At 47.1% G+C, this 15,582-nt stretch overlaps 1 protein-coding gene across 3 annotated transcripts in view; it reads right to left on the bottom strand.

Moving 5' to 3' along the window:
* RASAL2 (RAS protein activator like 2) overlaps positions 1–9,197 on the bottom strand; it is a 163,893-nt gene extending 154,696 nt beyond the window's left edge. For 2 of the 3 annotated variants that reach the window (XM_039730193.1, XM_039730194.1), the window contains exon 1: positions 8,947–9,196. In XM_039730193.1, the coding sequence (XP_039586127.1) occupies positions 8,947–9,106 (160 nt within the window). In that variant the 5' untranslated portion in view covers positions 9,107–9,196. Of the gene's footprint in view, positions 1–8,946 lie in introns of all 3 variants that reach the window. The other variant, XM_039730192.1, reaches the window with a different exon arrangement.
* Positions 9,198–15,582: the final 6,385 nt, after the last annotated feature.

Raw genomic sequence — 15,582 nt, 5'->3', positions numbered from 1 at the left:
GTGATGTATTTGCTTCCCCCAGTCAGCAGTGAAGAGTTATCTATCTGAAATTAATGAATCAGGCACCACCCAGCCCTGCTTACAAATTAGGAAAAGCTAATGAGTGCTGGCTATCCAACACCTTCATACCAGTGGTCCAGCCTGCTATCAGTGTAATGAGACAAGTTTATTCCATTTTGAAGGTCAACAAAGCTTCACCTTTGGCTTTTTGGGGAGTAAGAAAAAAAAATAATAAAAGGAGCAAGCAGATGTAATCACCTGAATGGAAGTCCCCTCCTCTGAGGGCATCTCGCCCTGCTGACCTACAGGTCTGACAGCTAATAGGGTATTTGAGAGGATTATTGATAGTTACAGAGGTTCCAAGTAAAAGCTTAGGGGCATCCCAAACACAAACCAGTGCAACCCAAGGCATGCAAGCAAAGCACTCTAAGTGTCTCAGGATATTAGGTTTCTTGTATGTCCTTGGACAAGTTATCTGACCGATTTGTGCCTCATTTCCTCACGTTCTCAGCTCAGAGCAGCCCTCTCAAATAAAACCATGAATGCTTTGGATGCACTCGTACAGCAAGACAATGAATGGTGCAAGTCAGTGAAACTGATCCTCCTTTAACCCTGATGGAATTGTTAATAAAGCAGTCACCATTTGTCAAGACAAAATGGAACAGAAAACTGAAGCAAAGGCTCGTTCAATTTCCAAATGAGATTCAAGGACTGCATTCAGCCCTCCCAGGCACTGCTGCTTTGCAAACATTTTCCTGGAACCCTCATAGCACACACTGTGCTGAGTAGTGCAGCATCTGTCCCCTATCTTGTTGAGACCAGTATCAGTGCACTAAAGTCAGCTAAATGAGGGTGTGAATTACCTCCGATTATCTCAAGCCAATCCACTGACTCAAGTAATGAGATCCTGAAAAAAGCAAGTAGGTTTTTAACTCTGTCATGCAAGTATCAAACCGGGAGCAGAAATCCCTCCAGAAGTGCCAAACCCACCTATATTTCCTCCAAGCCCTTACAATACTTCGGATATAGATCATCCCAAGATGAGAAATGTAGTTACACTGCTGTATCCTATATAGTAAGTTCGAGTTCCTCTGTGAGGATCTCCCAAAAAGAGGATGTGTCATAAATTTCCAGGCTTTCCAGCTTACTCAGCCTAACCCTGAAGGCTGCTATTCCAGAGCTGGGGAACATCAGAGCTCTCTCAGGAGAGCATGAAGCTGTGGTTGGTGCAGCTTGGCTCACTGCCATCCAGCACCTGTCCCACAGACCCTGCTGCTTTAAGTTTCCTCCTTTTCCCAACACAAAACATCTCCTCCTGAAGCCTTAAGAAAAAAATAAAAACATTTCCTCCTGAAGCCCTAGATAAAAAACCCATCTCCTCCTGAAGACCTAGAAAAACAAAACTCCTCTCCTCCTGAAGCCCTAGAAGGTGGTAGTGGGCAGCCAGCATTTCTTACATCATATTACGTGGATACAATGGACACAAAATGTTTATTCCTAGGAAGTTTTGTCCCCATGTTGGAAATTTCAAGTCAAAACCCAAATAAAGTTCCTCTTTTTCAATATCCTGCCTCCCAGTACCTTGCTTCAGTTCCCTGCTACCAGAGTCAAGACCTTTTTCTCAGACTGAATGCTACAGTCTACCTGAAGGAATTTCCCACACTCTTTTCATGCCATCCAGACTGAGAACAGGACCAAGGTGAAGAGGTTCTGCTGAATCTCTTGGACTGTTACTGTGGAAGCCTAAGGCTGGGAGGGATTAAGTCTGAGATCATTTTTAGTCAGAGATTCCTCCACACTTCTTTTCCTCTCATCACAGTACCGATTTCCATTCCCACACCGCCTTGGAAGCTGGGACTGAATACACACAATCCCCTCCCAGCTCCTGATATTCCACCGTGTAATCCTCCATCCACTTTCAAACACATTTGCCATTTTTCATGTTTGCTGTGTCCTTTATTCTCTGGTCCTGGCTACAAATTCCAAAAGACAAGCAAAGCAGCCTCTGTCTGTACGGCACCAAGCGCATCTACAGTGCAGCACTGTGTAAATAAAATGAATTATCTTAAGGCAGAAAAAACCGGGGTATTTTCAATTAAACCATTAATAGCCAAGAATGCAGACACAGCAACAGAGAAAGAGAAAAGGTGCCTGCAAGTTTTAATCAAGCCAGAAACTCGCAGAGAAGCATATGCATTCTTATGCAAATCTACACCAGACGCACTGCACATCTGCTGAAATGGGTGTCGTTTTCCCACAGTTTGCAGAATTAATGTGTTTAACTAAGTGCCTGCCAGTGCTTGCAGTGTAAGAGCTAATTTCTAATGGGGTATTCCCAGTTGGAAAAAAAAATCCCTTTAGATAATAAAGGATCTAAATCCAGGACTTGGTTTTACATTTACTTAAGTGCAAAGACCCCTTCACCTCCAAGAGCTCCTTGCTTGCACTGCTCCAGCTTGCTTTACAATTAAAAATAATCCCGGCTCTTGGAGAAGAGCCTTTCTACGTTTTTGTGACCTTTCGAAACCCTATTAAAGAGAATTAACAAATGCTACTCCCTCCTGATCAATTTCACAAAGGTTTTCTGAGACAGACGAGTGTCAAAACATACAAAAGGCTTTGAGAGTATTTTACGAACCAAAATGTAGCAATACTTCTTTTCACTTGGTTACTTTCCTTGCAGATACAATTTGTATTTCCATGATTACTACATGTCTTCACAGAGGATTTTGAAAGCATTCAGATGAGATCTTAACTTCTGACCCTGAGGCTAAAAAGGCATATATGTCAGAAAATACCAAAGTCTCAGCTATTTTTTATAAAAATCTATAAATATCAGTTAAAAGGAATCCATGATCTCATAATAAGTCAACAGGTCACAGTTATGCTCTTCTTATCTTCCCTTTTTTTTCCCCTATTGTTTAAAAATAGGAAACAGCACCACATGAAAATGTTCAGCCAGAGATAAATTGTGTGACTGAAATACAGGAGTCAGGAAACCAGTGTTTTAAAATAATGTCATCCTCATTTTCCCCAGCATACTCTACTACTGTTGATGCCTCCAAATATTTAAGTGACTTAATAAATTAGTAACCTAGGCAACACTTGCAACAACACAGCCAGCTGAAGGGAGTCCAGCTAAAAACTCCCCCCAAAAAATAAATTTAAAACTTCATTTATGTATAAATTCCTGTCAGTGTTCCTTAAAAAGAGGAAAGGCAAGCAGTTTTATGTCAAAGGGCTGGAGTAAAGCAACCAAGGAGAAAACAGGCTGTGTCCAGCCCTCAGCTCCCTCCAAGTCATCTCTGTCACTGCACAGGGGAATGAGCAGAGAGGATCCATAATTCACCCCCTGCATGCTTGTAAGAATTCCCTGGAGTCCAGAAGGGCTATTAGAGGAGCTGTCACAGAGCAGGCATGAGCACATCACCTGTAAGAGCACTTCACTCCTCTTTTGATACTCCCTGCTGCTGGCTGGCAAGGGAAAGCAGCATCTCTGCCCACAGCACACCAGACTGTTTTTCATCTGTAGCAAATGCAGTCACTTAAAAGCTTGGTTTTGATTAAACTCTGCCTTTTACAATGGGGCTCCAACTAAAATTCATCGTTCCTTATCATCTCGACAAAACCAACAAAAGCTTTGTGCTGTCGGCATTCAACGTCTGTCCCTCATTCCGTACCTGAAGGCTACGATAAGGTCAAATATCACCACAGCAGGCATTGTCCAAACACTCAGGAAATGACATTTCCCGGCCCAACAAGGTTTATCTTCCAAGCCTGCTTTTGCACCAACTTTCTGGGCGAGTTAAAAATAAGCCTATTGATCAGAGGGGGAAGAAACGCTGGTGAACACTGACCTTCTTTCCAACACAAGACTGGCTGCACAGATGCCGTGCAGCTCACACTGACCTTCTTTCCAACACAAGACTGGGGTCCAGCTTTCCAGGGGTCCCTGCACCTTCACCTCATCTCCTGTTAAGCCCTTCCTAAAAGCAAATGTCCTCCTGCAAGGAATTGCAGCTCCATACCCACGCAGAAAGGCAAAAAAACACAAAGCCGAGCCCAGCTGGCTATCTGCACACATCTCAAGGAGGGGAACACCTTAGCCATCTCACCTAGCAGACTGCCTGGCTACGAGGGGTTTTTATTTGGCTTTCACATTACCTACACCGTTCCCACCTCCCCCTTGTTAGACGGCTTCTGTAGTAGTTTGTAACTGAGCTTGTGGGGATGAGCGATGAGGTTTGGGAGCGGAGAGGAGGGATCCCCCCGCGGGCTCCGGGCATCCTGGGCAGGTCCGGCACCACCGCAATGAAGATGCCGCCACCTGCTGGGACCTCCTCGGGCTCGGCCGGAGGCCGGGGGACAGGCGGGACCCCGGGCAGGGAGGGTGGCAGCTCCCACTCCCCATCCCCGCACGCACATCCCGGGAAAAAGCCGGCCAGCAGCATGAGCGGGGCTGGAAGGAAAGGATCTGCTGACAACAAGATGCTACTCGTTACCAAAGCCTGCTGGTACTCATCCAAAGCAAGACGGCGTGGAAATGGATTATCTTTGTGTTTTCAGACTGCTAACAGTGGAATAAAACAAGAATATAAAAAGAAAAGGTAGGTAGAAAAACTACTTTCAAAGTCATAGTGAGGCAGGCTGTAAAGAACCAGAAACGCCCCAGAACAGAGTTGAAATCATTGATACAAAAGAGCTGAGCAAGACAAACAAACTGCTGGAATAGACAGCTCACAGAAATTGGGCTTTTGAACTGAATTTCACATGATTCGGAGATGCTTCTGCTCAGTGCCCAAGCCACAGCTATTTTTTAATCTCTGCATGACACCACGTACATTACCATGGCTTCAGTCCTGAGCATGAGTCTGGTATTTTCTGAGAGCCAATATTTAAAAGCCTGGAACTCAGGTTTGAGGCAGCCAAGAGATGTTTCTGTCTGGTTGCACAGGGTCTGGGGCTTTTTCTGGAGTTAGAAGCCCTGTCTGCAGATTAATATCCATGAAAAGGCATGGAGCCCTTCTAGCCTCTGCTTAAAGAGCCTTCTCCTTCTGCCAGGAGAAAGGGGGGCGAGGAGGGTCATTCCAGCAGTGAGGAATGTCTCCAGGCTGCCCGCAGGATTAGAGGACAAGGTGATGAAAGAGTCCACATCCTATCTGCACTCGAGTTTGTACAACCACCACCAGCTTTTAGCACTGCTGCTGAAAGAGAAAGACATTTCCTAGTCCAGATAAGGCCCCAGAGCAACAATGTCTGTCTGCAGGACGAGCACTCAAGAACAGACTCTTCTCCGTGCTATTTTTTACATATTTCAGCAACTCTACTTTTGCAATTTTAGCACAGGAGCTTTTGCAGTGAGCTTAGAGCAGGCACATCATCAATGAATCTGACAACCCCATCACAGAAGTTTGCAACCCGTTTAGACAGAGACTGTACACCAGGCAAAAAACGATTCTACCCCCATCACATGCAACATTTAACACCAATGCTGTGATGCTGGCTTTAGAATTCATTCCTGCAAAAATCCATGGATGTTCAGTCAGCCACACCAGGCAATGTAATTGCTCTGTTTCCACAGTTAGCACTGAAAATGCTGTCTATTCAGTTATTGCCCTGCCTCCTCCTCACAAAACCTGTTTCAAAGAGCAGAGAAAAAGACCTTGAAACACGGGCGGATGCTTTGAAAAGTCAGTTAGCACTTTTAGAGAGAGGAAAAAAAGTAAAAAAAATCCTAACATTAATCCAGGCAAGACACCTCCCCCCTCCTACCCCTTGCACACATGCCACGAGTCTGAATGGGAGCCGTCACCCAGAACACATGTCGATACATATTTTACAGAAACATTACTTGTGTGTCAAAACCAGTTCTCGGAAACATCATCTAACAGCACTCACGTGATTTGTGTTTCATGAGCAATTAAACCTATCACTCTGACAAGCAAATCTGCTGCTCCTGTCCACTATTCAAACATCAGGTTAGAGGAAACTAATTATATTTCAAACTCCGTCCGTGGGTAAGGAAACTGTATTTCCATGATAATGTCCTGGCTAATTCACTTAAGCAGAAGCTGCTGAACCTCCAGAACACAGAATGAAACAGCCACCCTTGGAACTAGTGCAGCTAAGGCAGGAAATGCAAAAATAGCCAGACTGTGATTTAGATCTCGTAGTGAAGTCAGACAAGACCTCAGTGTCACACTGAAATCACATCCCAGACATTGTAAAGTCCTACTGTATTCACATCACTGTCATACTGCTGGCAAGCCGCAGAGACCAGCAATGATGCGACTTCACTGCTAAATTCTTTTCTCTCTGCTAACAGATGAAGTTTTACAGGCTCTGCAACCAGACCAGCTCCCCTCACGGCAGTAATTACTCCTTTGGACAGAGACAAAGTGGATGGCACACCACTGCCAAGTAGAGATGCACAGAAATAAACAGCTGTCTGTCTCTTAAGTGGCTGCTGAGCTCTTTTTCTTTAAAATACATGCTTCCACACTTTTCAGACAGTCACCTTTCATTTGGAACAACACCCCTACACAGCAGTTCACATTCACTGAGACACGTGGAAAAGAAATGCAGTGACATCCAAAGTTGTATTTCTCACCATGACAGAAAACGCTTCTCCACTTTTCATGTGCTCGATATTCCTTCCCTCCCCCAGCCATTCATGGTGAAATAATTAGTGTTAGTGTTCTCATTGTTTATCAGACAATACAGACAATAAGGCTAAGCTTTCTGCTCCTGTTTTCTTTCGCTATGCTGCTGTGGTTCCTCAAACAACTGTGCAAGGCTTTACTTTTAATCCTATGAATAACACTTGTCACTCATAGGTTTGTAACCCACATTTAGCTGTGCACAAACACAGTGCACATGGCACAGTTTCAGCTTGATTCATTGTCCGCAAACTTCTCCAGATGTGCTCATGCAAGAAAAAAAAAGGCTAATAAACAGGAGGAAACAAACAAATACCAGCTAATCCGATTGCAGTTTCTCAGGGAAGGAGAGAAGACACTAGCACATCAGATTCTTTATGAGGGAGAGGGATAATGAGTTGTTTTTAAACACAGACTAGGAATAATTAGTTATTGTCCTTGGGCTACGAGATGTGTTTTCATGTGCTTGAAGTGTATGGTGATTTTTATAGCCTGTGAGCTAGCTGGGCCCTGTCACAGTGAATTTTTCCCCATTTATCTACACGTTAACGTCAAACTACAAGCACATCACAACATATGACTTTATCAACAAGCAATGTTCCTCACTGTGGCTAATTTTGAAACCACATTCCTGCTTCCACTCATGGAAGATACAACCTTGGGTAACAATCAGATAGGCTGGTGCCAGACATCCTCTTCTTAAGTACATTCTCATTTTACCTTCAGAAAGTATCTCAGCAAACAAACAATCTAAAGACAAATGGCTTTCTTTAGAACTCCTCTCGACAACAGCACAGAGATATTTTTGCATAAGGCTGTACTTTATAGTCCCAGCTCTAGGCTGGGATTAACAAAAGCAAGGTAGGCAAGAAGCAGCAAGCTAAACACAGTGCAAACTACTAAAAATCCCAAACTTCTATTACATGTAATTCTGCTAACTATAACTTTGCTCATTGATGCACCAGACAGAAAGCAGACAGACAACCCCATCCCACTGCACCAGCTTTTCAAGCTTCCAAAATAAACACAAAGGTCTTTGAACAGACCATGCTCTCCAGAAAACCTGCAGCCTGATCTTCCACATTTGATATGTGTGAAGGCTCAGGCTGGTGGTACTCACAATAATTACCTGCCATCAGCCAAGAAATGCAGCAGAGTTGTTGCAGATAACTTATTCATGTCACCGTTGTGTTTCAGGAATAATGCAACCAGTAACAGATCAATGACACGGGTAACAGAGAGCATTTGCTTCTAGTTTTACAGGCCAGGGAAAACCTGGACAATCTCGTTGGGATTCAGGACAGGGGAGGAAGATGAAAGGGACAATCACCAGCATAAGACATGTTAAAAAGTCCCAATAAAAAAACCTGTTTTTACAGGTTCTCCATCATCATAGAAACATGGAATGGTTTGGGTTGGAAGGGACCTTAAAGATGGTTTTGTTCCAACCTCCCTTTCCACTAGACAGGGACACTTGCCACTAGACCAGGTTGCTCCAAGTCCCATCCAACCTGGCCTTGAACACTTCCAGGGAAGGGGCAACAATAATAATATCAGACAAAGGTAACATATGCACACACCAGAACCTTTCAGAGGCCGGACCATCAAATTTGTTACAGGAGGGAAAACCAAATAATGCCTGCAGTACTCTTCAGTCTGAAACGTGGGAGTAATTATCCTCAGATTACCAAGACAAACAAGAGGGAGAGACAAGGAAAAGATAAAACAGAATTTCCACTATTTAGGTGCTGATCGAGAGATAAAATCCGACTGCACTTCAGCTGGGAGCCTAAACAAACCCGAGGCCCGGCCACATAAATCAAGCTAATTTACAAAGGTTACATACCAGGGAGAGTTTGACAAAGAAGGGGAAACAACCCCGCGTCCTGCACTGCTGAAGAGCCTAACACCCTTTTAAAAAATCATAAAGGTGCCGATGCAACACAGACCAGTCAGTCTGGGGCGACGGGACCCGCGGTATCAGCACCTCCCAGGCCTTTAGCAGCTCATTAATACTAATTAGACGCGGCAGCGCTCAGCCCTGCCGGCACCCGCATCCCGGGCACGCATCCTGGGACTGGGGGCACACAAAAGCTGCGGATCCAGCCCCGAGCATCCCGCACCTCGGCACAGGGGAAGGCGTGGCGGGGCGAACGGGAGCCCGGCGGGGAGGGGGCAGGCAAGGAGCCGCGGAGAACCGGGACCGGCGGGGAGGGCAGAAGAAGCAAGGGAGAAAGAAGTTGGGGCCGGGAAGTTTTCCGCCGCTCCCCGCCCCGGCGCCCCTTACCGTAGACGCGGACCCAGCCCTGCTGCTGGCACACGGACTCCCGCAGGACGCGGTCCAGCGCGCTGCCCGCCTCCAGCTCCTCCGAGCCCGGCTCCGGCTCCGCGAAGGGCTCTGCCGCCCATGCCGCCGGCTCCGCCGCCGCTCCCGCGGCCGCCTCCATGCTGCCGTGGGGACGAGCAGGCGCCGCCACCGCCCGCGCTGCGCCCCGGCCCCGCTTCGCCTTAGTGCGGCTCCATCCCTCCCTCCCTCCTTTCCTCCCTCCCCCGGTCCGCCCCTGCCCGCCCTTAGCGTCAGCGCGGGCGGAGCTCCGCCGCTGCCCGCCCCTGGCCTGAGGGGAGGCGGCCGGGCGGCTCTGCCCCTGCTGCCCTCAGGGGCCCCTCCCGCCCCCGAGGCCGCCGCGCTGCGCGGGGCTTGGTGAGGCAGCCCGGAGGGGACTCAGGATGGTTCCTCCCCTCAGCGGGAAGGGCGTCGCGGCTCGGGAGAGGCGTCCCGAAGGGATCCAGATCGGGGCGGCCCGGCCGGGGCCGCATGCCGCTCCCCGCGGCCCGTTCCCCGGTAACGCCGCAGCAGCGCCGCGGTGATGGGGTTGGTCACCAGCAGCGGCTCCCCGGGCTCGGAGCTGCCTCGCACGCCTCACCGAGACTGATAAATCTTTCATGCACTCACACAGGCTGTTTCTCTCAGGTACATCAGGAGATGTGCTGCAGGGAAAGGAGGGCAACTGGATTGATTAAGTGCATTTCATTTAGGGGATTTGTGGGCTGGTGTGTCGTAAATGTCTGTTTACCCACCTCCCCCAGTACACCATGTCAGTTTTCTGTTTCCCTTTTGTATTTTGGTAAATTTCCCAGTGCTTAGGGTACATGCTCTTTAAAAGTCTAGAATAGAGCAGCTGTGAATAAAGCATGCATCCTGCAGTGTCTTTTAAATCATGGCATTGTGACTTGAATTTCCAGGGAAGGTGGGCAAAGGGATTCAGCTTACTTTGGTTTCCATCCCTGTAATCTCGTGGACTGAGTCTGCGCCTGTCCATGATCAATATGAACTGCGTGGGTTCAGCCCAGCACTCAGATCCAGTGATTATCTCCACTAGCACAGGCTGTTTCCAAGGGCTCACCTCTGTACACAACTTAGAGGCACTAACAGTTTTTTCTTTATTGAAAGAACAGTTGATTTAGTGTGGACCTGTAGCAGTTATGCTGCCATAAAGCTGCTTTAAAGTAGATAACAGCTCCCACACCTTCTAAACACCCTTCTGTCATCTTGTTTTGCAGCAGAGCAAAATAAAAGGGTTTACATGGCAAGTTGTGGCTGAAGAACAGCAGCTTCATGTAGAAAGGAAGGACTGCACCTCTGTGAGCTCTGCAGCTTGACAGGTCCCAATCCATTGCCTGAACATGAAGGTTTGTCTTAGGAGTTCCCAAAAACTCCTCTTGGGAGTGAACAGTGCTCTCCTAATCCAAGTGAGTTGGAGTACCCTCACTCCACATAGTTGTGTCTGTGATGGAAGCTACATTAACTGTTTCAGTGGAGGGAAAAAGTCCTGCCAGCCCCATGATTAATTGATGAAACCTCATTTCTGTGAGTTTCTGTCTCATGCTTGACTGAGAGCTTGACCTGAATCTTGCCCTACAATTGGGTCATTCTCTACCCAGCTGGGAGAGAGCAGGATGAGTTCTGCCATGGTGGGCATATGCACCCTGCTGTGATTTCCAGGCTGACTTGGAAAACGAAGAAACCTCCTTCTTCCAGATGTTGGGTTGTTTCATGATTGGCAGAACTGCTGTAGTCCAGTTTCCTACAGATTGATAGCTGGCAGAGGGTGGGCACCCTCAGTGAAGAGGCTTGTAGGACCTCACTGAGCCAGGATTAGCTCTTGCACCTTTATCCCTCTGTTTTGTTTAAAACAAACCAGTGAGTTCAGCACTTCCTGAGCTTGTAGGAGCTAAGAGACAGGACCAGGGGAAAGAAAGATCCAGTGAGTTTAATGGTGTCAGCCTCAATTCTCTGGGAAAAAAAGGTCTTGAAAACTACCCTTTTAACCAGGAAGAGTTAAACCAGGATGAAATCTGGCAAGGATTTGACCCTCCACCACTGTGACAGGGGTGATTCTGCACAGAAGGAGCAGAACTGGGACACCCGGTAACATTTCCTTGCTCCTTCCCACCCTGAAACATGTTCTGCAGCGTGGTTTCCAAAGTTCTGGGACTTGAGGGTGTGCAGGATACTCCTTCCAGAGCAGACATCTGCATAAATTGCCATAATAATACTGTAAAGCAGTAGGAAAAGCAGTTTTTCCCTCCTACGTGCTCTCTACCCCTGCTCATTCCCAATGCTCCTGATAATATAAAATGAACATACTCTCCCAGTTTATCATTTAGTGGCCACAATCCAATGAACTCCTCAAAGTTTTCCCCTCCTGCTCTCCCCACAGCCCCCTTCTTGCTGTCAGCCTCCCAGAGACATCCCCATCCCTCACACGAGCCTGGGCTCTTTCCCCGCTGCAGGAAACTCACACAAGCAGACATGGGGGGAAAGGGGGATGAAGCTGCTTTGAGAAGCAGGAGAGGAGCTGGCCTGTAGTGAGGGAAGGATGTGGCTGCTAAGCTTCTGCCAAAAGTGGAGATTTAAAAAGCTGCCACACAATCCTGGGACGGCGTTTGCGCAGGAGCGGCTCAAGAAAGCAGCAACTGGTTCCCATCAAGTGAGGACTGGTTGTATCTGCAAGTATGATCAAGCCATCCTAACAGCAAGGGCTGGAAGGACTGGCTAGTGTGGTTTCTGAAATTCACATGGCAGCAGAAGACAAAATCCATTCTCCAGCCTTTTTTCGTGGGGTTCAGAGCAACATAAACAATAATAAAGAGCAGGGATGACTAAAATAGGAAGGCTGGTTTTGCGGGCATGACAGGAGCAAAAATAGACATATTTTATAAATAAAGATGTCCTGGAAATCAGAGACTCCCAAGTTTCATGCTCACCAGTTCAGCTGTTCAGGCTGGGGGTCTTCTCCACCAGTAGTGCTCAGGGGATTTGTGAAGGCATAAATGAGCAGTAATATAAGCACATGCATGAGATTCCCTTCGTGTAAAGCAGCCTCATTAGTTGATCGACTTGGGGATGTCATTTTAACCAACAGACTCCAGTTAAATTAGAGCTGGGGGTTTGCTCAGAATAGGTTAAATCCAAGTATTTGAAGAGAGCTGCACATGTATTTTCATTAAGCCCAAGACTGCTGCATGTGTTGTTAAAGAACTCAAAGTACACCAGTGTGGCTTGAGAAAAGAAAGCTTTTGAGCTGACCTTCTTCCAGGAGAATGAATTCATGTCTTCAGAAGTGAGCAAGTCGCACTTCAGTGATCTTATCTCAAAAAAAAAGGCAGTAAGAAAATGAGAAGAGACACGGAGGAGGGCGGTGAGGACAGTGGAAGGGATGGGATAGATACCATATGAGGAGGAAAGACTAGAAAAACAAGGAGACTCCAGTTTGGAAGAACAAAACCTTGGGGCAAATAAAGACAGAGAAGTCTGGAGAGGTGAAAAGAGGTCTGGTATGGACCTGGAATTCTTTTTCCCTTTTCTTCACAACACAAGAACATGGAGAGAAATGTTCAGGAGCCAGGTCTCAAGCAGACAAAAGGAAGTACTTTTTCACACAACACATAATTGCATTGTGGAACTTATTGCCACAGGATGTCATGGAGGCCAAAAGTACAAATGAACGAGGAAAAAAAAAAACAACCAAACAACAAAAGGGATTACACAAATTCATGCAACCTCCGGCTTAGGAAGTCCCTCAACTGCTGATTACCAGGAGCCAGGAGGAAATGCCAGAGGAAGGATCACTTTATACTCTCCCTCTTCCCATATCCCTTCCTAAGCATCTGCAGCTGGCCACAGCCAGGCCCTGGTTGCTGCCCAGGGTGGACGTTTATTCTGAGACAGTCTGACAACGTTTAGATCCTCCTGGGAACTCCCTTATGGATGGAGCCTTAGGGACCAGAGGTGTCTGCTGGAGAGATGCAGGACTGACCCCTAATTCTGTTACCTGCAGCCTGTTGCAGTCACAGTGACGTCCGTGGTGGGCACTCTTTGCTGATTTAGGCTGGTGTAATTGAGGCCAGATTGAGCCCTGGAACCTTCAGAGAGACTCTTCCGCTTTCCCTGCCCCTGGGATTAAGCACTGAAATCTCTGTGCTAAAACCCTCTTTGAACGGGGATGGCAGATAATGCACAAACTGATTAAAAAAAACCCCCAGCACTGGGGTAAGTTAAATATTAAAGAGCCAAGGCCCAGTTTTAACTGCTGCTGCCGTCCCTCCTTCATCTCGTGCCAACTGCCTCCAGGATACATGTGCTGACACTGAATTTCTACCTCACAAAAGCGGCCGCAGCATGGTCTTTAAAGCTCAGCCCATTAATACTGGGATAGGAAGCAGAAAAATGGAACAAAGGCAGTGAGGGACTCCTCTGGTTCCCACTCTGACCATGCCCAATCCAGCCCTGCAGCATCACAGGGCATGGTACCCCTACCCCAGTGAGGCATTTTGCCCCTTTGACTTCCCAACATTAGTTGGTTGAAAATATTTTGCTGCCTGCTTTGCCCTGCTGTAACTAAACTATAATTTTCACTAGCAGAGAGGAGGGATTTGGCAGAAACATCTGGTCTCATTTCATCAGGATAACAGCTCCGTCTCTATTTATACACGCGCCGGGATGGTTGTGGCTCTCAGCTGTTCTCCTCCTGACAGTCCCTTCCAAGCTGCCGTGTCCTGCTCTGTTGGGGCAGGCACCGGGTCGAGGCCAGCCCTGCTGCCACGTGAAACAGGAACCAGGCCCAAAAATGTGAGCTTGTGAGAGCTTGTCCCCTCCACACCTGGGGCTTGCTGTCTGCCACGCTGGTGACAGTGTGCTTTGATGGATGGTTGCTCCTGTCCTTGTATCCTGCTGGGAAGAAAACAGGGAAAACCCATCTGACTAGACAGTTTGCTGGAACTGGATGATCCTTAAGGTCCCGTCTGACCCAAACCATCCTTTAACTGGAAAATAATTTTCTTGGTAAGCCCAGAGACTTTGCTGGTCAGGGATCAGGCTTGCAATGAGTCAGCCTTATTGGTCTGAATACACCAACCTCAATAGTCTGAATTTTTCTCTGAAATCACAGTGTGGATTTTGGAGGAAAGCTCAGACTATTGAGGAAAGACCAGCCAGCTCTGGCTTTTCTGTAAGGTGTTAGCAGATAAACTGTGACCCTACAGAGACATGGGAAGGTCAGGGACTCTGCTTGGGAAGGCAGCACGTCCTACTTAATTCACCACAGTGGGAAAAATCCACTCTGCTGCCTCCCCTCCAGTGCTCACAAGACATCACATCTCATCCAGCACGTTTAAAAAAACCCTCCAGTCTAACGGGCAAGTACCTGGAAAATTACCACGTAGCACGTTCAGCAGTGCAAATCACCATCTGAAAGGAGTGCTCATTCCCCAATGATGCTGGGGTGTGGGTCAGCATGAATAATCTCAAACAAGTCTATCCCACTGCCCCCTTTTCCCTCAAACAGCCCGTGCCTCTGCTCCCAGGCCAATCCACTTACAGCCCCACGTGCCCCTCTGGATTGTTCATTAATTATTTTCTTACACTCAGCTGCTAAAGGAGGAACCACTCAGAGACACGGGGTTTTTGTAACCCAAATGAGACCAGCGTTTTCAGATGCTCCTATTGATTGTACTAAGGTTGCAAACTCCCTGGAGCAGGGTTGAATTTCACCCTGCATTTATACCCTCTGATGTGATCCTGCCCCTTCAATATACTCCTTCAGAACGCTCTTCTCAGCTGTGACCTGAGGTTGAGTAGATCAATATTTGTTTACTCAGCTTGGGTCTAATTTTCCTATGTGCTGGGTAATCCAAGTCCACCTGAAAGCAGCAGAAAGGGCCGCTCCTGCCTGTTGTGTGAATCAGACTGAAATGGGGACCCTGCCTGAAACACCAGCCTTTTGGAGCAACTTGAGGCAGGAAATATGACTCAGTCTTGGGAGAGCACCATCCAAATATAAACCCTGGTGATGCTGTGGACAGTTCGGGCTGAGGGGTCACCAGCTGAACCCTTGTGAGCTCTTCACTTCCATGACTGTTCTGGCTGAGAAACATTTTTCCTCCTCAGCTGAGTCACTCCTTTTGTGGCACATCAAATATTTTTTTCAAAATGTGTCAAAGTGCACCAAACCAGCCAATTTCTATGTAATTGCTGAGAAATGTTCTCTCAACCTAAGCAAAACTATTCAAAGGAGACTAAGGGAGCATCCTGAGATAATAGCACCTTATCCTTCCAATGGGATGTTCTTAGGGTGAAATGTGCCTTCATCCCAACCCCGTTATAAAAAGTAAATGTGAAGTCATATGCAGCACTAAATATAGTTTTTTCCCTTCCTCATTGGATTTGGAAATGAGGGAAATGAAGAAAGGCTGGTGCTGGCATAGAAAGGTCTGATTTTGGAACTTTTCTTTGGAAACAAAGCTTAAGGAATGGCTGGATGTAGCCATGCCAAGGTACCTGAAGTCCGATTAAAGGCTCTCACAAGTCAGCACAGAACCCTTGTTAAAGAAGGTGGAGGTTCCTCTCTGTCTGCTGGAGCTG

This window comes from Passer montanus, unplaced genomic scaffold (assembly GCF_014805655.1).
Source record: "Passer montanus isolate IOZ18808 unplaced genomic scaffold, ASM1480565v1 scaffold71, whole genome shotgun sequence".
Taxonomy (NCBI): Eukaryota; Metazoa; Chordata; class Aves; order Passeriformes; family Passeridae; genus Passer; species Passer montanus.
Note: the sequence above shows the minus strand (reverse complement) of the source record. Positions and strands in the feature narration are given on the sequence as shown.